This window comes from Mesocricetus auratus, unplaced genomic scaffold (genome assembly GCF_017639785.1).
Source record: "Mesocricetus auratus isolate SY011 unplaced genomic scaffold, BCM_Maur_2.0 Super-Scaffold_100022, whole genome shotgun sequence".
Classification (NCBI taxonomy): Eukaryota; Metazoa; Chordata; class Mammalia; order Rodentia; family Cricetidae; genus Mesocricetus; species Mesocricetus auratus.
In genome coordinates, this window is record NW_024429203.1 from 16,323,613 (window position 1) to 16,350,550 (window position 26,938).

The following is a 26,938-nucleotide window of genomic DNA, read 5'->3' on the forward strand; positions in this document are numbered from 1 at the left end:
TTTGATAATTGTTGAAAGTGATACAAATTATTAATATAAAAGTAAAATGATAGCATTACAGATTCTACTGTAATATAAAAGGCTCAGGGTAATTTTATGCCAATAAATTTAACAACTTGGATGAAGTCGCAATGGAAAGATACACATTACTTACAGTCCTATATTAGCAACAATAAAACTCTAGCTAAGAGATTTTTCAAAATAAGAAGTACAGAACTACATGGGTTTACAAGCAAATTCTACCAAATGCTCAAGGAAGAAATAAAGCCAGCTGTCACTCATCAAACAAGACTGAAGAAGAAAAACTGCTTCCCAACTATTTCCTAACACTAGCATTACCCTTAAGCCAAAACAAATAAAACCCCCAAATCAGAAAAAAACAAAAGTGCAAGTTAGTATCTCTTATCATACATATAATACTGTTTTTGTCTATTTTCTTTTCTGGAGCTGAGGACTGAACCCAAGACCTTGTGCTTACCGGGTAAGCACTCTACCACCCAACTAAATCTCCAACCCCTATTCTGACTCATTTTTTGGCCTATTTTGATATTGTATTGAAATTTCCATTTATGGTTGTTGACAGCATACAGGAATTCACTATTACTAAATTCACCTTCAAATTCCAGTGGAGTTTTACAAAGTGATCATGTCATTTTCAAATAAAGACAGCTTTACTTCTTTTTTTAAAAGCTGTTTTATTTCTTGTTCTCGACAGACTGCACTGACTAGAACTTTCAGTATGACCTGAATAAGTGTTACAAGAACGGGCATCCGCTGACTTGGAAAGAAAGCATTTAGTCTGTCATATGAAGTACGTGAAAAATGTACCACTAATAAGTTTTTCAACAGATGTTCCCTTTCCAAATTGTTGAAAACAGTTTTTAAAAGAACTTTAAGTGGGTGTTGGATTTCACATTGTGGCCATGTATCGTTACTCCCTTTCTAATTCCATTTCTTCTTATGAATGTTAAACCAATTTTGTTCCTGGGGTACAACTCACTTGGTAATATTAAGTTGCCCTCTTAATATGGCGCTTGATTCTCTTTGCTCAGAATGCTGATAGAGGTGTGGGCAGTAAAAACTGTGCTCATATCTCAGGTGAACAGAGCTAGAGGCAATTCATATTACATTCTTGCAAATAATTTGTCTCTATTTTGTTCATGTCCTGAGACTTTGTGCAAGGCTAAATTTAAAAGACATCTCTTCTGAATTGGATCTGTTTCTTATTTGTGGCCTTTGTTTGCTTGTAGTAATATTTTTTTAAACATTTTTAAAAAATTTTAAATAGCTTGTTTTACATGTCAATCCCAGTTCCCTCTCCTTCCCCTCCTCCCGCACTCCCCCCCACCATCCCCCCCCATCCTCCCACCCTATTGCCAATTCCTTCCACATAGAGGATATCTAGAGTCTATCATTTCAGGGTAGGGTCCAGGCACTTCCCTAAGAGTCCAGGCAGAGAGAGCAACCCTCTTTGTGTTAAGGACACACGATGTCTGTTAGTATTCGAGAGATAAACACTGATCCACTGCTCAGGACCCCATAGGTAGCCCAGGCCTCCTCATTGATTCTCACATTCCAGGGGTCTGGATCCGTCCCATGCTGGCCTCCCAGCTGTTGGTCTGGGGTCCAAGAACTCTCCCTTGTTCGGATCAGCTGTCTCTGCTGGTTTTGCCAGCCCATTCTTTGCCAATTTGCTCTTCGCTCCTCTCTCTCTGTCGCTGGGTTCCTTGGGTTCTGTTCAGTATTTAACTGCGGGTGTTTGCCTCTGCTTCCATCAGTCACTGGATGAAGGCTCCAGGATAGTTATAGACATCAAGTTCACTATCAGGAATAGGCATTCGAGGTGATCTCTACACTATTGCTTAGCTTGCCAATTGGTGTCATCCGTTTATATCACTAGAGAATATTGATACAATTAGTTTGAAAAAGCAGTTTGACGACTTCTTTTAAGACTGCAATACACATCTATTCTGCAGGTACTTAGCCAAGAGAAAAGATAATACATGGCCACACTGATGCTTGCATACAAATTTCATTGGAACTTTATTTAAGAGCAAGTCAATGCCTCTCTACAACTCTTCAAAGAAAGAGATGGTACCTGGTTAGGGGCAAAGGTCCTTTAAGTTAAAGCCAATGCTCATCTCCATCTCCCAATCTGAAAATCCTGGAGACTTATGGATTATACTAGGTCTACTGTGTTTGTGCCCTAAATGGAACAAAGCCTAAATGACAAAGCATCCATTTAAAATGTTTATTAGAAAAAAAATGTTGTTATAGATCCCATGTGTTCCAGGCTGGCTTGGAATTCCCCATGCAATCAAATGTTCAAGTTTCCTTTCTGTTGCTGTGATAAAACATTCTGATCCCTTCTTAAGGAAAGAAATAATTTATTTCATCTTATACTTCCAGGTCACAGTCCAGGGAAGTCAAGGGCAGGAAGTCAATTAGGGAACTAAAGACAGAACCATGGAGGAATGTGGCTTGCTGGCTTGCTCTCTGGCTCACTTCCTGGCTCATGCTTAGCTAGCTTTTTATCCAGCTCAGGACTACATGCCTGAGGAACAGTGCCACTCACGATGGGCTGGGCCTGCTTACATTAATTAATAACCAAGACAATTCTTCATAAATACATCCCCAGACCAACCTGATCCAGGCACATCTTCCACGGAGGCTTCTCCTCTCAAAGAATTCCAGGCTATGTCAAGATGACTGACTAAGCCTAACTGGGACATCCAGGATGACTTCTGGCCCGCTTGTCTCTTCCTGAGTCCTGGGCTCACAGATGTGTGCCATCACACAGCTTCTATGGTGCTGCAGATCAGCCCCAGGGAAGTGTGTCTGCTAGCCAAGCAGTCTACCAAATGAGCTACATCCCCAGCCTATTCACTGAGTAGTTTAAGCCTACTGTTGAGAAATACTTCTTAGGGAGAAAAAAAAAAAAAAGACCAGAGAGTTCTTCCAGAAAAACAAAAAATTACTCTTGTTGATAATGAACTTGGATCTCCAAGAGCTCTTATGGGAACATATGAAGAGATCAACGTGATTTCCATACTTCCTGTGGATATACACATCTAATGGATCTGGGCAAAGTAACTGTAGGTGCTCTGGAAAGGGTTACCATGGGCAAATGCTATCAAGTAGTACCATGTGCCAAAAACATATCTTGCATGAAAAGAAGAGTCAGTTAATGGCACTGTTATCTGATTGTAAAAAACCGATAACCAAGTATGTTAACTTGGGTATCTGTGCAAGATCAAGGCCTGTCTGGGCTACACACAAAGTTCTAATCCAGTCTGGACTACAAAAATGAATGAGAGACCCTGTCTCAAAATAAAAATAATTTAAAGGAGAAAAACTGCCATACCCACTCCAACATTCAGCAACCATTCACTCTGGTAAGTATTCAGCCATTAACATAAGCACAAGACATTCTACTAACAAAAAGATTACAATCTGAGAAAGGCTCAGAGGACTGTCAGCATTTCTTACTAATAAGGAATTTATTGGAGGCAGGGCCTCACTACGTCATCCTAGTGGCTTAGAACTCACTCTGTAGACCAGGCTGGCCTCCAATCACAGAGATCTTCCTGCCTCTGCCTCCCCAGTGTTGGGATGAAGGGTGTGTGCCACCAAGTCATCTAATAAAGCATTTTTAATGAAAGTGCATATATATTTTTAGGTACAATGGTATTACACATTTAATAGGCTATGCTACAGTATAAAGATAGTTTTTATATGCACTGGGAATACAATTCAAGTGACTGCCTTTTGTGATATTTACTTTATTGAAGTGGCTGTGAACCAAACCCATAGTATCTCCAAAGTATGCTTGAATATAGCTCTAAAATATGCAAACCAGTCCACTCAGAAAGCAGAACAGTGTTGTGTGGGTTAGAGGTAGAGGGTACAGAAGGCTACTAAGCGACATGACAAAAGTCCTGAGGAAAACAGATGCTCTAGTTAGGGTTACTATTACTATGACCTTGACCAAAAGCAAGTTGGAGACAAAAGAATTTATTAGGCTTATACTTCCACAACATAGTCTATCACTGAAGGAAGTCAGGACAGGAACTCAGGTAGGACTGGAATCTAGAGGCAGGAGCTGATACAGAGGCCACAAAGGTTACTGCTTACTGGCTTGCTCAACCTGCTTTCTTATGGAACCTAAGACTACCAAGCCCAGGGATGGCATCATCTACATGGGGCCCTCCCCCATCATTCACTAATTAAGAAAATGCCCTACAGCTGGATCTTATGAAGGCATTTTTTGAATTGTGGTTCCCTCCTTTCAAATGACTCTAGCTTGTGTCAAGTTGATATAAGCCTAGCCAGCATAACAGGTATGCTTACTATCATGACATTGGTGGTAGTTTCATGTGTTTTGGTGCTGGGGAATGGCTCAGTCAGTACAGGGTTTGCCATACTAGCATGAGAGTCTGAGTTTGGATTCCCAGCAAACCCTGAAACAGCCAGGTGCTGTGGCATGTGTCTGTAACCCAATATTGACAAATACTTTTTCAAAGACTTACTTAGTCTATTTTACGTGTCTGAATGTTTTGTTTACATGTTCAAATGTGCATGGGTGTCAGAGCCCCCGAACTAGAGTGGTTGTGAGGCATCATATGGGTGCTGGGAACCCAACCTAGGTCCTCTGCAAGAGCAGCCCGAACTCTTAACTGCTGAACCATCCCTCAATCCCTAGACTCATACTTCTTGAATAAAGCAAGACTGCTAAAAACTCTAGGCCTCCATTGATTTGTGGCAGACTGCCAACTCCAGGGGGAATTAAAGCCTCTAATGTGTTAGATTACATTTAAGGTCAAAACATCTTACTACAAAACTAAAAGATCAGGCACCAGAAAAATAGGCAGTGTGAAGCTAATTCATCCCTATTCTGATAGCTAACTACTAGCTACTCCAAGGAGAGAGAGACACAAGGCCATGTTAAACAAGGATTTTCTCATACTGCCTTTTCATATTTGCTAGTGTTTTCTAAGCTAGCCCTATAAAATAAGTTGAATATTTCTCAAAGCGCATAAAAACAGTTTTTATGGTATGACTGAAACTGCAGCACAACATAAAGGTGTAATAGGGCGAGGTGAGAAATCTCATTATTGCAATCTGGGCACAGGGAATCTCTTTATACCAGGGAAGATCAAGATTTAAAGGCATGTGAGGCCATGGACTTGGGAATGTGAGATAGGTGATGTGGAAAAGCCCAGCACAGGCACATACAGAGATGGCACTGACTTTAATCTGTGCTTCTCTCCACGTAGTGAAAGACTCAAAGTGCAAAACATAAAAGGTAAGTCTAAGACCACAGGCACTTGACTAGGATCTATAAACATAAAGAACTTTTTTTGTTTTGTTTTTGTTTTTTTGAGACAGTGTTCTCTGTGTAGCCCTAGCTGTTTTGGAACCTGCTGGCCTTGAACTCCTGAGTGCTGGGACTAAAGGTGTGTGCCACCTTGCTTGCTTGTGTTTTCTTTCTTTTCACTTAGAAAATAATCATTTTATTTCATGTGTATGGGGTCTTCAGTCTGCACTGACTGTGCACTACATGCATGTGGTACCCAGCAAGGTCAGGAGATGGCATTAGATCCCCTAGAAATAGTTACAGATGACTGTTAGGCACCATGTTGGTGCTGGGAATCAAGCCTGGATCCTTTAGAAGAGCAGTTAGTACTCTTAACTACAGAACCATCTCTCCAGCCCTGCTCACTACTTAATTATCCTACTGTGAACTATCCTATGGTGACCTGGGCTTTGGAGGGTGGTTACAACTGCAATGTCAGGGTGGCCACCAAGCATCCCTCTCCAACTCTGCTCTGCAATGGCTCATCTTGATCAGCCTCACTGGACTGAGAACACTTAGGGGACTGGTAAAATATTATTTTGGTGTGCCTATAAGTGGGTTTCCAGAGACCACTGATCAAAAAATTTTCACAAGGGAGTCCATTAAGAAACATGCATTGAGAACATTCATATTTGTTACGGTAATTCCTGACCATGTCATAAAAGCAAGCCTGATGAAGAAGCAGAATGAGCTTTTCAATGATGAAATATAAACAGAGCCAAGTGAATGACAACGGAAAAGATCAGCATCAAATTCTAACCATGTGTAAATTTGGGCACAAACCATTTCCTATGAAATTCTCTTTATTTGGGCTGACATCTCAGGTACTGCTGATAGGGCAGAGTTGATGGCATTAACTCCCTGCCTTCATTTAAACGCCCTTCTCAGTCAGTTATCAACTTCTGTCTCCAGCTCTACACTTCTTCACCCACTCTGAAACTGCTTACAGACGGAGCACTCCAGTAAAAAAACAAAAACAAAACAAAAAAACCCCCAGCTCTTTAAGGATACTTAATCCATTCTGCGCATGCATTCTCTGCATAGGTGATGCTGTCCCAAAGGGACAAAAGATTAGTTTGTGACCCTCCAAAAAGCCACAGTCCATGAACAAAAACACATTCTACCTGTGTGATAAAATTTTAGGGTGTTTTGGGGAAATGTCTAAAAAGGCTCTTTGGAAACACTGAAAACAAAACACTGAGGAACCCCAGGGAGCACTTTCCTGAACTTACTGACTTGCTAACTACTCCTTCCTTCCTAGAAACTTTTCTTTCTCAGCCTTTGAATGCATTGTTTCTGCTGGGTTTCCCCATACAGCTCTCTGGACCCATCCTTCCCTGTCTGTTCTGCAAGCCTATCTCTTTAAAGCTCTAGAGGTCTTTTCCTTTTCTCATGATATTCTCTCACCCCAAGGACTTAATCTATGGCTTATGCTTCAGTTACGACCATAGCCACCTATAACTCACATAGCCACACCACAGCACTATCATAGGTTATGTCCCTGAGATCCACGTCTACCTGTCAATTTGACATCTCCACTGGGTATCTCACAGGCATTTTCTCAGGGAAAGAATCCATAGCCTTGGTCAGAATTCTCAGGATAAGACTAATCACCATAGAGCACTTTCACAAAGGAGCATACTATCCAAAATGATACTGCTACAAAGGTTGATAAATAAACAACTACTCTATAAACAAGTTTTTGTTTTCTAATGTCTTCAAAGATTCTTATGCAAACATACCTTTACTGATACACAATAGAAACTAAAGGATTTCAGAACAATGGTGTGACTACTATTACCACATTTATCTGGTAATAATGAAAGGTATTCTGAAACCAGTGTCAAACTTTCAATAAAAGGAGACTACAGAGATGGCTCAGAGGTTACGAATACTGGCTGTTCTTCCAGAGGTCCTGAGTTCAATTCCCAGCAACCACATGGTGGTTCACAACCATCTATAGTGGAATCTGATACCCTTTTCTGGCATAAAGGCATATGAAGATAGAGCACTTGTACATAAAATAATAAAATCTTTTTAAAAAAAAGAAAAAAATTTTTCAATAAAAGAGGTGAGAATCCAAGAGAGCAAGTTAGTCTATAAATTCAATATACTGGGCATTTGCATAACTAAACAAGTAGATACTAATATTTATACTTCTGAAAAATACTCTAAAAACAAACTGAAATGATTATGAAACTACATGTAAAATAATATGAAAATAATAGTCTAATTTGGGAGACAACTCAAAAACCTTGTGGTTTTGCTATTGCTGTTTTATTTTGTTTGAGATAGGGTCTCACTAGGTAGCTTTGGCTGGCTTGAAACTCCATATATACACCAGGCTAGCCTTGAACTCACAGAATTCCACCTGCTTCTGTCCTCCTAGTGCTGGGATTAAAAGTGTGTACTATCATGTTCTACAAAACCTCTTCTTGTAACTCAGTCCTCTTCCATATAGTAAGGCCATACACACCACTAATTCTTTACAAAGTAAAACTAAATAAGAGAGAGAAGAACTAAAAAGTTGGGGTAATCTTTTAACTCCCTGGACCTTCTTCTTGTACAATTACAGAAATTTGTCAATACTAATAGTATGCTCAAATAAAAAGGAATTCTTCTAAGAAGGAGAAACAGGCTAAGTGAAAGAGGTGCTCTGCTGGAAGAGTAACTTCTCAAGGAGATGGAAGTCTGCTTCTTTGCCCCACAGGACTAAATCCTAAAGCCTAACCTGGCATGGTCTGGATCTCTGTACATGCTGCTTTCCTAAAGAACACTTTCCATGACTCCCATTCTCTGATTTTCAAAGTATTATTCCTTAGCACTTAAATTAACAGGGACTGGAGATATAGCTCAGTTAGTAGGGTGCCTGCATGGTCTAAATCCTGGGCTCAGCGTGGCAGCTCACACCTGGAATCCTAGCACTCAGGAGGTAAAAGCAGCAAGCCCAGAAGTTGAGGGTCATCCTTGGTCACAGGGACTTCCAGACCGATCTCAAATATATAAGATGCCATCTCTAATGACCATGATAATAATAGGAAGAAGAATTTAACATTTCCTACTGGAATCTCTACTAGGTATTTTTTCATGTACCTCAAGTCCATAATGCCCCAGTCTAAATTTAGCCTCTACTCATACCTCCTTCCTGGGCAATGTGTTCACAGTACTTCATTCACCTGCTAGCATGAGCCACAGATCCGGGGATGATTCTTAAATCCCTCTCTTAAAACTGCCTTCTCCTCTGTACCATCTTGGCCTTGTCACATCTGGCAGGCCATGTTAAAGATTTCTAAAAATTACGCAATGGAGCCACCAAATCTGGGACAAAGCCCCAGTTTTGCCACTGGTTAAATCTAATCTTACGTTAGGCACATCACTTAACCTTTCTAGTGCTCATTTTCTCATCTTTAAAATGAAAAGGATAAAATATATCCTACTAAGTCATCAAAATGAGCTCATACCTCTAAAGCATTGATGTCACACCTAACAGTATAAACAAAACCCTCAATGACTGGTAGTAACTGCTACCACGGAGGATGGCTGAATCCACTGAGCACAGTAATTTGTGTAATGCAACTGATTTACAAAGGCTTAATACATACTTTTCAAATTAATTTCACTCTCTTCTTGTCTTATTTCAGTAACGTCCTAGCAGTTAGTCTTATCTATTCCCACAATACCTCTAATTGGGCTCCTAACTGTTCACAGTATAAAGTCCAACTTCCTCCTGACACACTAAGCTCTTTATGATCTTGTCTTTATGTCTTAAGGCCATTTATTTAGTTCTGATCATATCAGAAATGTCATATTGTCTCACAAATCACTGCTTTTGCAATGCTAGTCCTTTAACCTACAATACCTGTCTCCACCTTCCCCATTTAAATTCCATCTTTATCTCAAGCCATTCCAAGAAATTCTTCAATGCCTAGGTTTGGGAAGTCTTCCCTTTCCGTCATCCAGGCCCTCAATTTTGGTTTAAAAACACTTTTTGTGTCCCCACATATTCTTTTGTTTCTTGTAATAACAGTAGCCACTAACACCTACTGAAAATGTACTATGTTCCAGATTCTATGTCAAATTCATTTAGATAAGATACTATCTTATTTTAATCAACACAGCACCTCTACAAACAGACTATTAGCCTCGTTTATAAAAAGACAGGAAGCAGAGCTGGGAGTGGATGCCTTGTAACTCCTAATACAAAGCATGATGGCGAGCGACTTATTTATCTCTTCCCCATTCCTTGGCCAAATCTACCCTGTAGGTTTCTTGAAGACTCTATTGTGTTTTCCACTTCTCATACCCCTAAATCTAACACATATAACAATAAGTAGTAGCACAATAATTCAATTCTTATTAGTGGGCAAAGAAGAGCAGTTATCAATTCATGCTTGTGAAACAGATCCATGAGTATTTTAGAAAGTGGTTTTTTTTTTTGCATTCAAGTTAAAACACACAACTTCCATCAAAAAAAAACCTCATACTTAGTTTCTTCAACAAACAAAAAGCAAAAAAAATTTTTTAAACTATTTGTCAACAACAACATGATTTTACGTCTTCTGATGCCTCCTGTAAAACAATCAGTAACTTTCATATTATTTTCTGAGGTCAGGAGTATAAATTTAGGAGAATAAGATCATCTAGTAGAAAATAGTGATAAAAGCCTTAAACAGAGAGGGTTTTTCTTTTTTAAGGTCAGTAGTTTTGCTAAATAAAACTTCTCCATTGATTATGCCATGTGTCATAGATTTAGGTTTGATATCAAACCTGCAGGAGAGACGTATTGATTTTAGTTAAATGAACTGAGCTAAATACACTTCTATTCTGTCTTTAACCTGATGGACCCACAAAGAACTGAACATATCTTTAGTATTGATCAGACCATAATTATGGCTAAAAGATAAGACACAGTAAGATAAATCTGGCATAGGTATTATGGATTTCCTCAGAGCCAATAGCTTTACTAAGATTCTAATGTTATTATTGAGTAAGATTATATAACCACAGTTCTAAAGAATATTAAGATCACAAAAGATCTAAGCTGGGGATTCAGTACTGTTAGCTGACTTCTTGCCTAGCATACACAAAGCTTCCTGTTCAGTCCAAATATCCCTGTGACCTCAGCAATTGAGAGGTAGAGGCAGGATGGTCTGGAGTTCAAGGTCATCCTCAACTACATAATCAACCTTGACTACATGAAACCTTGCCTTAAAAGAAAAAGAAATACAAAAGGTCCTTGAAATATTAAAGTTCTACCAACAACTACACCAGACAACTTTGTAAGGATGTTTCCCAGGATCCACTAACTTAGGCCAACACATATGCACACACAGTCTCTCTCTCTCTACCCCTACCCCGTTTAATACATTTTTATCAAGTGGCTTTCAGACACAACAGTATCATCAGTATCATTACATACCTTGGGGGTGGGATATATGTAAAAATAAAAAACACACACAAATTAGCAAACACTTAAAGGAAATCCAGACTCATTAGTGGACTGTCATACAAAGAGTCCTTATATCCTCTATCCTGAAAGAACTAAGATATCCAGCAAGAAGGAAACTGCTCCTAAAGTCAACCAATGAGGTGGGAGGGTGGGGAGAAGAAATACAGGGTCTGTCAAAGTATCGTGGTTCAAGTCTGTGATTCTAGCACTTAGGAGGTGGAGACATGAGGATCAGAAGTTCAAGGCCATCTTTGGCTACACAGGGATTTAGAGGATATCCTGGGCAGATTCTATATATTGAAAAACAAAATAGGATGGAGATGGGTCAGTATTAAGAGCAGGTATTACTCTTGTAGAAGACCAGAGTCAAGTTCCTAGCACCCACCCACATCAGGTAACTCACAACTGCCTGTAACTCCAGCTTCGGGTAATCCAATACCTGTTCTGACTCTGAGGGCACCTACACTCAGATGCACAGACTCACAGACACAAAGGTTCAAACAGACACACAGGCTCACACAGAGACACACATACATATACACACTTAAAAATAAACCTCTAGTTCCAGGACAGCCTCCAAAGCCACAGAGAAACCCTGTCTCGAACCTCCCCTCCAAAAACTCCCCCAAAACAAAAAACAATGAAGAGAATGTAGTAAAGAACTATTACAGCCAGGCGGTGGTGACACATGCCTTTAATCCCAGCACTTGGGAGGCGGAGGTGGAGGCAGAGGCAGAGGCAGACAGATCTCTGCAAGTTTGAGACCATCTTGGTCTACAGAGTGAGCTCCAGGACAGGCTCCAAAGCTACTGAGTAACCCTGTCTCGAAAAACAAACAAACAAACAAAAAAGAACTATCACAAGGAGAAGGAAGGGGGTAGAGGGGAGAGGAGGGAAAGGAGGAAGGAGAAGAAATAACATAGGGACTGGGGATGTAGCTCAGTTTTCAAATGCTTGACTAGCTGGTGCAAGGCCAGGATCTGGGCCTGACCGACAATATAGCAAAAATAATAATAAAGGGGCATGATAGCACTTATCTGTAGTTACTACACTCAGGCAGGTAGAATTTGAGAGCAGTCTGGAGTGCAGAGGGAGACCCAGTCTCAAAAAGGCAAGGTCCCAGTGGAACCTCCTCATTATGTGTCTGAGCTGTCATCAGAACTGCCCAGTTTGTTAAGTCCCTTGGTGTCCCTGGCCACAACTCACTGTTACCACATTCAGCTCCCTGTGTTCCCAAAACATTTCCATTCATCAGAAATAGAACAGATGACAGTCCTCTTTAGCATAGGAATTTTGTCATCACGGTTCTCCAGCAATCATTTTTTTAAACTGTGTGCCTCACTTTCATGCAGGATTATACAACTTAATAGAGGGGTCATAAAAAAATTGGCAACAGTGAAATGTTTCTGAATACCTAATGATGAAAATTCAAAATTACATCATGACTTCCCCACAGTCTTGATTCTGAATTTAGTGCATACTTTGTACTGTGCACGGGCATGCAAAGCCATTAAACACTGCCTGAAATGTCTTGGCGGAAATTTGAGAACACTGTTATGTTGCAAACTGCAATGTTCTTCATAGAGTTTCCTGTTCTTAAAACAAAGACTTTGCTTGTTCCTACATCATTCCTCAGGGTCAATTATTATATCTTAAGACTATGTCAACTATTAGTTCCAAATTAGTAAATTTTTAGATTGTATTAGAATATTTAATATATTTATTTATTTATTTTTGGTTTTTCGAGACAGGGTTTCTCTGTATTGCTTTTGAGGTTGTCCTGGAACTTGCTCTGTAGACCAGGGTGGCATCAAATTCAACAGAGATCCGCCTGCCTCTGCCTCCCCGAGTGCTGGGATTAAAGGCGTGCACCACCAATGCCTGGCCAATATTTTATTTTTAAAAACTGATATATTTAAAACTTGCTGTCAGCCGGGCGGTGGTGGCGCACGCCTTTAATCCCAGCACTCGGGAGGCAGAGGCAGGCGGATCTCTGTGAGTTCAAGGCCGGGCTGGACCGATAGCCTCTGAAACAATACAGAGAAACCCTGTCTCGTAAAAAAAACAAAAAAAACAAAAAACAAAACAAAAAAAAAAACAAAACTTGCTGTCAAAAACTGATTTTCTAACTTGATTTCATTTTAAAACTATTAAATATGAGGGCTAGAGAGATGACTCAGAGGTTAAGAGCTCTTCCAGAGAACCTGGGTTCAATTCCCTGCACCCACATGGCAGCTCACACCCGTCTGTAACTGCAGTTCCAGGCTTGAGACCTCACACAGACACGCAGACAGGCAAAAACACGAGTGAACATAACAACAACAACAACAAAAACTATTAAATATATTTTGGGTTGGGATTAGAAAAGAATTTCTACTAACAACTAATAAGGTTCTGAACACACTTCAGCCATTATCTGAAATGCATTCTCAGCATTAGTGATTATCAAATTAAAATATCAACTTTGAAAATGCTGAAAGCCTTCTGTGCCCTGTAGATCAAACATTCAAGTCAATGTTTAATTATTTATGTGAAACTTATATGAATAAGCACATCCATTTCATTAATATGAAAACTTCCTGTCTTTAGCATGTGCCTAGAGTTTATACCAAAGAGCATAAATATGTACTACTTATAAAACTGTATACCCATAGTTGCACAAAAATGGGCACTGAGAATAAAAAGTTTAAGAAGTCTTGCCCTGATGACTCCTGTTTCACTCTCAGCAATACAATTAACATTTTTCAGTCTTCTTTTCTCCACCTGTCTGTCATCTATTGAGTAAACATTGTGGCAGTGACAGAGACTCCTTACTGTAATTTCTATTAAATGCCAGACACAATATTAAGTCCTTTACATATATTTCTCCATTTCATTCCATCACACCAGAGACAGGCACTGTACCCATTTCAGAGGGCTGGGGAGATAGTTTAGTGGAGAGAGTGCCTGCAATCATTAGGACCTATGTAAAAGCCAGGTGTGGTAACCCAAGCACTAGGGGATGGAGATCCAAGGGGCTGGCCTAGCCAAAGCATCAAACTCTATGTTCAGTGAGGGACTGTCTTAAAAATGGGGTGGAGAGTGAGAGACCTCTATAGGCCCCCCGCCAAAAAAAGATACAGCTAAGATCATACTTAATGGTGAGAAATTGTAAGCTTCCTTTCTAAGATCAGGAACAACAAGAATGGTTCTTCAACCATTTTCTCTCAGCACTGCATTGGGAGTCTTGGCAAATGCAATCAGAAAAGAAAAAGAAATAAAGGTTAGAAACTAGGAAGGAAATGTCTTTGTTCAAAGATGATATATTCATCTACAAAGAATTCTGCAAGAGTCACCCAAACCACGCTTGGAAGTAATAATAATAGCAAGGTTATTTAAAAAGGCATTTTATTATATATCAATAGGGAACAGGGAAAAAGCAGATTGCAAAAAATTGTATTTATATTAGTGAGAGAGAGAGAGAGAGAGAGAGAGAGAGAGAGAGAGAGAGAGAGAGAGAGAGAGAGAGGGAGAGGGAGAGAGAGAGAGAGAGAGGGAGAGAGAGAGAGAGGGAGGAAATTAAAGCCGTGAGATACCACTGTTGTAATACATACTTATTAGAATGGCCAGACCTCAAACACTGACAACACCAAATGCTGACAAGGACATGCATATGATTCAGAAACCACACTCCTTCATATTTACCTAAATGAGCAGTAATTTATGTCCTCAGAAAAATTTACACAGTAATTGTTATAGTAGCTTTATTCAAAACTGCCAAATCTTTTGAGCAACAAAGATGTCCTTCAGCAGGTCAGATGATAACTTAATACAGAGTTACATCAAGAGAGGTGATTATTATTTAATTTTTTTATTACACATTAAAACAGATATTTGGCCAACAAGTTAGCTCACCAGTAAAGGTGTTTGCCACGAAGCTTGACAATCTGAGTTTGATCCTTAGGACAGAAAAAAACTGACTCTTACAAGTTGCCTTCTGATCTCCACATGTACGAGTGTATGTGGGAGCGCGCGCGCGCACACACACACACACACACACACACACACACACATTTTTAAAGAAACCACTATCAACCCATGAAAAGGCAATGAAAGAACCTTAAACTCATATCAGCAACTACAGGAAACTAACCTGAAAAGCTTACACACACATTGAAGAAGGAGAAAGCACAGAGTCAGCAGTGAGGGCCCTGAGGAGGAGGAAATGGCACAGTACAGGTTTCCATGGTAAGGAAATAATCTGGATGATACATGCATGAACACATTTCATTACTACACACTTGCATATACAACACCAAGAATGAATCCTAAAGCATGCCATGAACTCTGGGTAATAGTGTGCTGATGTAGGCTCATCAACTGTAACAAGCTGAACTAGTGAAGCCGTGCCTGTCTGGAGGCAGGAGGTACATGGGAACTCGATTGCTCAACTTTGCTATCAACTAAAAACTGTTCTAAAAAATTAAGTCTAGAAAAAAATCAAACAAGCAAGAAATGGTAGTGGACCTGTTAAGCTTAGTACTTGGGAGGCAGATGCAGGGAAATGACTACAAATTTGAGGTTAACTTGGTCTACATAGTGAGTTCCTACAAAGTGAGAGTCTGTCTCAAAAAAAAGGGAAGGAAGGAAGATTTTATATGTGTATACTTACTTACAACTTTAATACTTATCTAGATCAAAAATGACCACTTCTAAGCTTGGAAGGCAAAACCACAGAATTACTACCTGATTATTCCTCCTCCTCTTCTTTTTTGGGGGGGTAGTAAGTGTCGTGGTAGCTGGAGATGGAACCTAGGGCATCATGAACGCTAAGGATGTCTTAACCACTGATATATACCCCAAGCCCAAACCTAATGACTTCTAGCTCTTAGTCTTAGCGAGCATTACATTACCTCGACTGTCACTGAAGCCTCAGAATGAGAATCAAAGAACTTACTTTTCAATTCTCTTCTTTTGTTCCCTTTGTCTGTTTTGTTCTTTCACTTGTTCTCTTTCAATATCCATGAAAAGCCTCCTGTGTCTCAGGTATTGCTTTTGACGCTAAATGAAAGAAGTTAAAATTACCTACTCTGTTCACAGACATCTTTGCAAAGAAGGATAATATTCTTATTCTAAAGAGAAGAAAACTGCCAGATAACAGGGTTATATGTGATAAAGTCATTAACTTCCTCTGTATCAATAACAGTACATACAATAAGGAAGTTATGCACATAGCTACTTTATTAATAGACAAACCATTGAAAGCGCAAGTTTATTTTACCCTTAGTAAAAGCTGAAATAGTTAACATCATCTGAAGACAAAACAGTGTATTAGTTTGCCCTTAGTGTAGTCCATTTGTCAACAATACCTAGGAAATTGTTATATTTGAGACAATAAGGTACATACTATATTTACTCTGTGCTCTCAAGCAGGGTCATAAAAGCAGGGCCACAAAAAGAGAAAAGGAGGCATTTTATAATAGAACAATAGCCCATTTAACCTTAAAGACTAAAATCACATCACAAAGCCTAGCCACACATGATAAGGACAAGTGCAGAAGGGATGAAGTATGTCAGGGTATGATGCTCATAAACAGAATGACGGTAATAAAAGCAAGTGCTACTCTAAGGTGCATGATCTGTTTATGCCTCCGGATTTACATATTCTCTTTCAAGGACACAAGCTACTCAGAGGGATGACAGATCCATGCATACACTAGGCCAATATATGACTTCTTTGGTAAAAGAATCTTCATATGAAGAAAGACTGTTATTATTGAAGATGCATTAGAAAATGTTTCTTTTCTCATCTGACATTGCACATGGCCAAGATTTAAAGCTGAGTACTTCTAACTGAAGGGGAAGAGAAGCCATACATTTAAAGTATTCCTCTAAGTAAGTTATAGTGGTAAACATATACAGCCAGAGAAATTCACTTGGATCAAATCTTTGACTTCACACAAGTGCATCATAAATCCTAGAAGCCTAAAAGAGAAGTTAAGCATATTATAATGTCTTAACATCTTTGGAATCTGGGGCTTTTTTCTCATTTCTTTTTTTAAAAATATTTATTTTTATTTATTTACTTATTATTTTTCTTTTTCTTTTTTTTTTTTTTTTTTTTTGGTTTTTTGAGACAGGGTTTCTCTGTAGACCAGGCTGGAGGCTGGCCTCGATCTCACAGAGATTCCCTGACTCTGCCTCCTGAGTGTTGGGATTAAAGGTGTGCGCCACCAACACTAAATACTTATTTTTATGTGTGTGGATGTTTTGCCTGCATGCATGACTATGCACTATGTATGTGCAGTGTCCACAGAGGAGTGGGTCAGACCTCTAGCACTGGGTTTACAGATAGTTGTGAGTCACCATGTGGGTGCTGGCAATTGAACCCAATTCCTTCGGGAGAGCAGTCAGTGCTCTAAATGGCTGAGCCACCTCCCCAGTTGCCTGACTTTTCTTTGAATATTTATTTTCATTTTATTTAACACATGTATTTTCTCTGGAAGGCACGTAACCATAACAGCCTTCCCTTCCCTCTACTCCTTGTGCTAGGAGTTGAATCCACACTATAACCTTTCTATGCTTAGGAGTGAAAGAAAATCAGCAGAATAGTTGAGGGGTATCTTAACCAGAGTAATCACCAACTTTTAAAAAAGCATAAAAAATGCATCAAATATGGCCCCAAGTAGATTACAAAAAGCTGCTTGTTTGTGATATGAGAGCTGGAACAGTCCAGCTGGTAGAAGGTATTTTGGGTTACTCAAGTCTTTCATGTCTCTTGTGCATGTTAGCCAAGTATTTTGCCTGCAATGTATGCCTGTGTACCATCTGCACACAGTGCCTGCAGAGGCCAGAAGACATCAGATCTCCCAAGACTGGAGAAATAGATGGTTGTGAGCCTCCATTTAGGGGCCAGGACTGAACTTAGGTTCTCTCCAAGGGCAGCATGAGTTCTGAACTGCTAAGACTAGTGAGCTGCTTCCAACCTCCCACAGAATGCAGAAGCAGCACCACTGCATACCTCTTTCTTGTCTTCTTCTTGATCCACCCCAGACTGAAACGCCAGCAGAGCTTGGTACTCAGTGCTCGGTCTCGACTGACACTCCTCAGACACCTGCTGCAAAGTCCAATGTACACAAAGTGACAAAATGGCCAAAACTTCTGCGAATTCTCTTGACATGTCTGTCCACTGATTCTTCCTGTAACTGGTATGTCATGGGAGAAACTGGGGCTCATCACCTACGGTATCTTCTAGAAAAGTCATATTAGTTGGTACACCTACCTGGACATTTTATGTCAACTCATAATTTTTACTTTTAAAAAGAAAAATAGTTTAAAATTCTTTATCTTAAAAGGTACTAGAGGCAGGACAAAGGAACTAGACTGCTCCCGGAAACAGGATTTTTTGGAGGTCATGAAAATGCTCTTCTATTGACTGTGGTAAGGCTTGCCAACCCTATAAACAAATACTCACAAAATGCTAAACTGTGCATTTAACTAAACTTTATTATCTGTAGTCACTGTCATATTTACAAACTTGCCCACTCGTTCAAACCTATACACAACCCCAGCGCTCATAGTGCTTATATAGTCCGTGGCAGACATTCAGAGACATGAAAGATCTGAGTAACAAAAATGCACGCTGCCAGCTGGGACTCTTTGTTTCAGCTCTCATGTTGTCAACAAGTATCCTTTCCCCAATCTACTTGGTGACAAATTTGATGTGTTTCTGTGCTTTCTGTCAGTGATTTCTCTGGTTAAGATGATACATATCATCACTTCCAAGCATAAGAAAGTTGTAGTGTGAATGTAATTCCTAGCACAAGGCCCACATTCATGCACGTGGGGGTGAGGGGGTTGTTGCTGTAATATGCCTTACAGAGAAAATACATGTTAAGGGATCAACTACATATATTTCCTTTTTGTGGTGCTGGGGATGAAACCTGGGAGCTGTGCATGTGAAACCAACACTGAGTTATATACACCTCTAACCCAAACCATGTAAACTAAATCAGGACCTTTACACAGAAATATCTAAAACAAATGTAATATGCTTATTAACTAAATGACTATAAATAAGCCCTGGTACATATGGTCAAATGCTCTAAATAAGGAAACCAAGACCATTCAGTGGGGAAAAGATAGCCTCTTCAACAAATATTATTGGGGAAATGGCTATTCACATGCAAAAAAAATGAAGGTTGACACTTAGCATATACCATCTACAAAAATTAACTTAACATAAATCAGATCAAGAGATGTAAACACAAGAAAGCAAACTATACAATGCCTAGAAGAGGGGAAAGCTATTTAACACCAGATCTGACAATTTCTTGAATATGACACTAAAAATACAGGAAATATTTAAAAAATGAATTGAACTATATTAATACTTGCATACACATGAACACTCTCAGTAAAAAAGTAGCATAGGAAATGGGAGAAATCTTCAAATCTGATATGCCTGGTATATGAAATGCACCCCCCCCCATATGTTCATATACTGTTCCTAGCTGCTGTGTTATTTTGGTAGGCTCTGGAAAGTTTATGAGGCAGAGCCTCCTTGGAGGGAGTAGCCCACTGGCAGTGTGACTTTCAAGGTTATCCTGGGTCTCCAGTCCCTTGCTCTCTTTCCTTCTACTAAGACTTGAACACCCCTTTCTTCCACATATTTCTGCCACAGTGATCTTCTACCCAGGAACCTGGGACCAAGCAACCGTGGAATGATCCTTTCAAAATCATAAAGCAAAGTAAACCTTTCCCCCTTTAAGCTATTATCCCAGAGACCAGAAGTACCATAGACACAAAACTGACAGGTTAAGTCACTCATACACTGGAAGTCTATACTGAAACTGAATGGGTTAACTCACACCCTAGAAATAGATCTTTCACAGTTTCTGTTTTGCCTTTCTCCCTTACAACCCACTTTCCAGATAATTAACACTGAAGTCAGCTTAGCCTAAAAAGAAAAATAAGGGAAAACACCCAAGAAAGCCACTGACAGGGTGACTTCCTATTCGTTAGCATTAGGTTTACAGGAACCAGGAATGCCTGGTTTTCCTGGTGACCTGTGGAAAGCATCAAAACCATGTCAACACAATTACAACAGGAACTAATTGCCAGGCTAGGGGTAGAGCCCCACAGTAGAACACTTGCCCAGCACGCATGAGGCCCTGGTTTCCCAGCACAAACACACAAAAGCATTAATCATCAGTCCAGTGCTCACCTGACTATAGCTGAAGTTAGACTTTCTAGACTGTAGCCTCTGACAAGACGGAACTTGGGTATGAAAGCTTCCATCTTCCACTTGCTAGCTTGTTACCAAGAAAGCTTCTCCTATCTCTGTCTCTCTAGCTACTGCCTTCAGCAGCAGCAGGAGACATTTCACTGTTATATACTCCCATTCATTACAGCATTATACAGGAAACAGCCCAAGTGTCCATCAATGGGTGAATCGATAAAATGCCACACACACAAATATTATTAAAGACTTTAAAGTGAAAGTACTGTACTATGCTACAGCATTACGCTAAGCAAAGCAGGACAGTCACAAGAGGACAAACACTGTAGGAAACCATATTGTGAGGTATGTAAAAGCAGTCTGACTCAGAGACTGGAAGCAGGGAGTGAAGGAGGAGGGAGTGAGGGGGTTTTATTTAATTGGTAGAAAGCTCCAGATATGGTTTCAGATTTGTAAGGTTAGAAAAAGTTCAATGACAGATGGGTGACAGGCTGTATAACAATGCGACAGTACTCATGCCACTGGAGGGAATGTTTGAAAATGTCCAAAGTGAGTTCAGTGGCAGCCTATAACTGTAACACTAATACTTGGAGACTGAGGCAAGATTTCATGCTCAAGGCCACTCTAGGATATATTTGGAGACTCTGTTTCAAAATGTCAAGAAATATTCACATTATAGATAAAATGATTTAAATGATAAATTTTATATTTATCACAATTTAAAAAAATTTAAACATTCATTTATTGTGGGGGAGGGAACAGACTATCATGCCACAGAGCATGTGTGAAGGTCAGAGGACAACATTCAGGAGTTAGTTCTTTCCTTTCACCGTATAGGTCCCAAGATCCGACTAAGGCAGATCATGGGCTTAGTAGCAAAATGCCCATACTTCTGAGCCATCTTATCAACTCTTTACCTCAAGTTTTTAAATGCACCTACATTCAGATGTACATAAATGCTTATAAGACAATTAACAAAAACACATACATTAACACTGGAGAGAGAATTAGAATTTTAGAATTAGGGCTTTAAGGAAGAGCCTTAACAGGGGACTTCCATATTTTTTCTGTATACTTTTTGTTTTTGTGGGCTCTGAGGGAGGGTTAGTTCCATGTGCTCACGCTGGCCTCAAACTTGCTATGCTTGTAGCAGAGGATGACCTTGTGGTTTGTCCTCCTGCCTACGCCTTTCCAGTGTCAGAACTATAGGTCTGCAACACCTCACCCAGTTTACGCAGGGCTGCGGATCAAACCATAGGCTTTTACTAATCAATCAAGCACTCTACTAACAACCTCAGCCTTTCTGCATATTTCTAGTGTCTAAAGGTTCTATAAGAATTTATCCATGTATTACATTTATATAGTCAACATTTTGTTTTAAAAGCTTTACAAAGTTTTCATACATAACAAGAAACACAGACTTGTTTTGGCTCAGTTTCAGAGGAGTCAGCCTATGCTCACATGGCTGTGTTGTTTCTGGGATAGGTATCTGTAAGACAGACCATCATAGCTGGAGAATGCAGCAGAGCAAAATGAATCATTTCACAATGAATAGGAAGAGCCAGAGTAAGAGAGACAAAGGCTGGGAACAAGGTACATCCTTCCAAGACACACTCAGTGATATTCTTCTACACTAGACCCCACCTCCTAATAGCCCATTTAGGAGGCCAGTATCTTCACGATCCAGATAGTCTTCAACAGCATCACCATGGGGACCCAGCCTTCAAATGAGTCTTTGGGGGCATTTTACACCTAAATCCTAATAGAAAGAAAGAATCAATGAAGGAAAAAGGGGAAACGCTCCAGACCAAGGAAAAAATAAATGCAAAGGACTCAACTCGGAAAAGGGCCTCACCCTTCAGACTATCAATGACAATGTTGAAAAAGCCAACCTTACAGGCCAAACTAAAAGTCCCAGAGAGCAGCAGTTAAGTCCCGAAGCTTCGGCCATGGCCTGCTTTCTGCTCTTAATGAGGCGACGAGGAAATGTCTTGATTTCTTTCAGGCACTCTAACACTACTAGTTACCTAGAGCCTTTGATTCTAAAACACATAAAACCACAAACAGAAATCATTTGAGAGTAGTAGAATTTTAGAGGGAATACATAAGACATCAGAGGAGCCATAAAGAAATCTTAATAGACCACAATTTTGTGACATTTCTTGAAACATTAGAGATCTTAATTCAATATCCCCAAACTTTGGCCAACACCACCCTAATAAGTTCCAGCACAAGCTCTGAAATAAAATAATCTTCACAGCAATACAGGTTTTTGTTTTGTTGGTTTTTAGAGACAGGGTTTCTCTGTGTGGTCCTGGCTGTCCTGGGACGCACTCTGTAGACCAGGCTGGCCTTGAACTGACAGAGATTTACCTGCCTCTGCCTCCCGAGTGCTGGGGTTAAAGGCAGACGCCACTACCTCCTGGCTGCAACATAGTTTTTGATCAGCCTTTCAGGTTAAAGGTATCTATAATAGCACACCTACCCGTTGCCTGCTGCATGTGCCTCTCTGGTGTCTGGGTGGAAGACGTTCACAACCACCAAGATGCAAATCCTCTTGCCACCTTTCAGCTGTATTAACACATGGTTGCTGCCTAAAATGTAAGCTCTAAAACACACATTAATTTATGTAAATGGTGACATAATAGTGAAAATACTACAGCCTTAAGTAATAGCCCCAGTAATCTAAATAAGCCAGAATGTTCTGATCTGTTATACCATAAGAGTAGAAATATTTCTTGTCACTACTAATCTTATTACCATCTGCAAAACAACTTTAAGTTTTACCTACAAAGCAAGGAAGTATCTATCTCCCAGGTTATTCTGAGAATTCAGTAAGATACATATGAGCTTCTAAAACCATTTTGCCTATTATTAATACTTCATGAAAGTAAGCTATCAATTTTTAAACGTCAGTGTTAATAAAGATAGTAACATTAAAGTCTTTGTTAGTAATATACTTCTAAAAGGCCCAGCCCAAATTTCTAACTTACTAAACTCCTACTAAACTCCACTCTACCTGCTTGGTGGCAGAGCCTGAGTCCTGAATTTCGTGTAAATCACATCTATAGCACTCTGGATATAACTCCTTTCTCCATCTTTCATCTACTGCATCATATGATGTCTGCTCACAACTCCTGTACTAAAACACAACATAAATATTAATATAAATTGCCAAAATAGGAGGATAACATCTAAGCCACGATTAAAGCTGATGACGACGACTGAAGTAGTTTTTAATCGGAATGGCAAACAGAACAAAAGAACAGTCTGTTTCTGTTCTTTGCCCATTATTGACCTTAACATTACATGCCTCAAGCAATTACTGCACTGCCTGTCAAGTCTCGGGCCCAAATCTAAGCAATCTGTTCTTTGCAGCATATCCTTCACTGCATTCATCTCTACTTATTCTCCCAGACAGGCTAGCTCTCAAATACTGTGCTAGGCAATCTTGCAATCTTCCGCTTCTCTCAAGATGAAGTCCTTCTGATACACTTGATCAAAAGGAACTACAAAACCGTCTCAACAGAAATGATGGGCTTATTATAATACAGAAGAAAATTCTAGAGTCAGAACAGAGGGTGTGTCTGCGTATCTAATAAAAAAATTCCAAACATACAATTAAGTAGTAATAAAACAGTACAATGAATCCCTTATGGTCCCCTTACTATCAACCTTTATTTTGTTATCTATATCTTCTCCAACTTTTCAAAAAGTTTACTTTATATGTGTAAGTGTTTCCATGTGTGTATGACTGAGCACTACATGTGTGCCTTGTCTGAAGGGGACACTAGATCTCTTGGAACTGGAGCTATAGAAGGTTGTGAGTCACAGTGTGGGTGCTGGGAATTGAACCTGATTCCTCTGGAAGACAGACCGTGTGCTCTTAACCAATGAGCCATCTCTCTAGCGCCTTCTCCAACTGTTTTCAGGTGTATTTTTAAGTTAATCGCAGATTATCAGCACATTTCAAATACCTAGACATTTTATTAGTCATAAGTTTATGTATTCCATATACAAGCTAGCTTAATAAACCCTGATTGAAGTAATGGTCTTTTTTCTTTTTCAGGAGTCTATAGGCGTCCTCTACCTGGTCTCTATGGAAGACCCGGTCCTGGACCTGAGGTGGAACATATTGCTGACACTCCAGGGGTAACTCCTCAGCCTTTCTCTCGCCTTTCATGAAAGTTGAGGGCTGCTTGAGAAACATGTCCTAAAACATAACAGAAACAGTAATAATGGCAATAATAAAAATAATAATCAGTTATCCAGGGTAATAAGCTAGTCAATCTTGCAGGTTTCAGGGAGAACTCTGTGGATGCTCTGAAGCCAGTGACAATGCTACACTTTTAATCCAACTCTATAAATTTTAATTCTTAATCCTAAATCACACACACGAGTCTAACAAACTCACCAAACCTTAAAATAGCTTAAGGTTTGCTACCATTTCTTATACTCTTCATATTGGGGCAAATTTGTGATGATATGGTGGGATTCAGCAATAGAGAATTCTGGTCAATTAAAACAGAATGACTTACAGTTTACTAAATCAGGGTCATTCATACCATTAGGTACAAGATAGAACAGAAAAAGAAAAGAGGAAGAATTGAATTGTTAAGGGTTTACACTGTTTATCTTTCTTAACACAGAGTGTCATTCTAAGAGGACTTAGAATAGGCCTCACTAATACCACTCTGCCCTACCTGGTCTCTGATAAAGTCTTGGACTTGTGATTTGGTAGATACTGATAAAGAGAAAAGCTTTCTCTCTCTTTCCCAATTCTCTTATCAGAGAATGGATCCTTAAAAGTTTACTTCCTAAAAGAGAAGAATTGTCCACCAGGAATAGTATGATAGAAATAATAGGTAAGACTTTGATGAGAACCTCAGGGTAATTTTTAAATTCAAAGTAATATAGAATATAATGGCAGGAGGCCATGCTTTGTTAGTTCTCAAGTTTAGCTGAGTCTTTGCAAGATCCAAACTAAACCCCAAACAGTTAAGTTTCTGCTAATCTCTGTCCTTCCTCTGCTCTACCTTGCTCCTAATGGAGACCTGATGGTGCCCACAGAGATCTTGATGGGCATCAGAGGAAGTGCTTCTCTCCCTGTCTATCCCTCAGAGCTGATTCTGGCTTCATAAAACAAACAAACAAACAAACACAATGGATTGATTGCTTAATTAAGAATAACAGGCTGTTTTACACTGTCAGCTTGGTTGGGAATTTGGCCAGTTACAACCCTAATAACTGTTCTCTCTGCATAGCCCCCTCTTCCTCTGGCTTTAAATTGTCCCCAGCAGAGAACTGGCCTGGAATCTGTGTTGAAAGATACAGTTGGGTACTTGTGGGCCGTGACTCTTTTCAATTTCCAGCTACTAAAACAGATGAGGGCTGCCAGAAATATTTATCCTACTAAGAATTATTTTTTATATATAACTCTCCCAGATACAGGAAATACACTGCTGATATTACTCTAACATTTTTGTAGGAACCTGGGAGAGTTTTGAAAAATCAATCAGGAAACTGCTGTTGCAGGTAAGAATCTCCAAATCAACCAGAGAAGAATCTTTGCGAGTCCCACTGCAAACCAAAAGTCATGTATGTCTTATATCCCCTTCCTGCTCTATTCACCTGATTTTGGAGTGGAAGATCCTGCTCCTGACATTTGTGTAGATTATTCTGGTCTCTGAAAAGAACATCGTGATGCTGACATTTAGGAAGAACATGCAGACCTCTTTGGTCCTGATATATAGGTAAAATATACTGCTGTCTGGGCAGGAAACTCTGTTCTTTAGGTGAGAGGTCCTGGTTCTGACATCTGAGTAAATGACTCTGTTCTTCTGGTAAATCAAGCTGGTTTCTAGGTAGATATTCCTGGTCTGCTGGCAGAAAATGCTGGTCCTGACATTTCAGAACATTCCAGTATTTAGGGAGAACATAATGGTCTTTGGGTAAGGAGTCCTGCTCTTGATATTTGAATAGAAAATCCTGGTTTCTGGATAGAAAGGCCTGATTTGGGGATAGAAAATCCTGGGGTTCCAACTCAATATTTCCATCTAGATCAATAGTCTGGGCTTTAAGAACATGCTGAATTTCTGTCATAAAAGTTTGGCCTTCTGACTCTGTGGCCTTAAACTCGGTTCCAGTAGCCTGGGTGACTGGTTCAACACTCAAAGCGTTGGGCTCAACATTAAGGACATCTATCACATCACTCTGGGATTTTGGATGGGTGTCTTGAACTTCTACAAAATAATCCTGGGATTCTGGAAGAATAGCTTGAAGGCTATGAAGATTTACTTGCTTTTGTTCATCTTCTTTTATCACAACAAATAATGGATTTTTGAATTTTACTTTCTAAAAGGAAATATAAAAAAATAACAAAAATAACAAACACAGACAGTTAGGTGGTAGCAAAAATCCAAATTTTTCCATAAGAATCCTAAAATAATCTTTTTTATACTTTTTATTATATATTTAAATTAGAAACAAGCTTGCTTCCCATATCAATCCCAGCTCCCTCTCCCTCCCCTCCAGGCCCACTCCCTCCCCAAGCCCCCTCTGCCCTCCCAGCCAATCCCCACTCCATTCCCCAGAGAGAGTAAAACCCTCCATGGGGGATCTCTAGAGTCTGTCATTTCGTTCCGGATCTTAAATGATATCATAATTAAACAAAACTTGAAGGATAAAACCTTAGTATTTGTCTAATTTTAAAATAACCTGAGTCAACAATCCTAAACCCACTATAAATCCCTAATTCAAGTCACACTTTAAAAACAACAACAACAACAAACAAACAAAAAAAAAAAAACAACACTTTTTTTTCATTACTGGTGACTAAACAGTTCTAGACAAACACTCTACCACTGGGATACATACTCAATCCTCTTTTTATTTTGGGATAAGTTCTCACAAA

General features: G+C 39.6%; 1 protein-coding gene across 12 annotated transcripts in view; it reads right to left on the minus strand.

The window, feature by feature from the left end:
• The window catches only part of Ccdc15 (coiled-coil domain containing 15), a 71,377-nt gene that overhangs the window by 17,891 nt on the left and 26,548 nt on the right, over positions 1–26,938 (minus strand). For 7 of the 12 annotated variants that reach the window (XM_040730051.1, XM_040730052.1, XM_040730048.1 and 4 more), the window contains 6 exons: positions 25,657–26,379; positions 24,116–24,238; positions 23,045–23,167; positions 22,511–22,633; positions 17,806–17,901; positions 15,742–15,845 (listed from right to left, as the gene is read on the minus strand). In XM_040730051.1, coding sequence (XP_040585985.1) covers positions 15,742–15,845; positions 17,806–17,901; positions 22,511–22,633; positions 23,045–23,167; positions 24,116–24,238; positions 25,657–26,379 — 1,292 coding nt within the window. Of the gene's footprint in view, positions 1–14,318; positions 14,996–15,741; positions 15,846–17,805; positions 17,902–22,510; positions 22,634–23,044; positions 23,168–24,115; positions 24,239–25,656; positions 26,380–26,938 lie in introns of those variants that run through there. The other 5 variants (XM_040730060.1, XM_040730054.1, XM_040730055.1 and 2 more) reach the window with 4 other exon arrangements.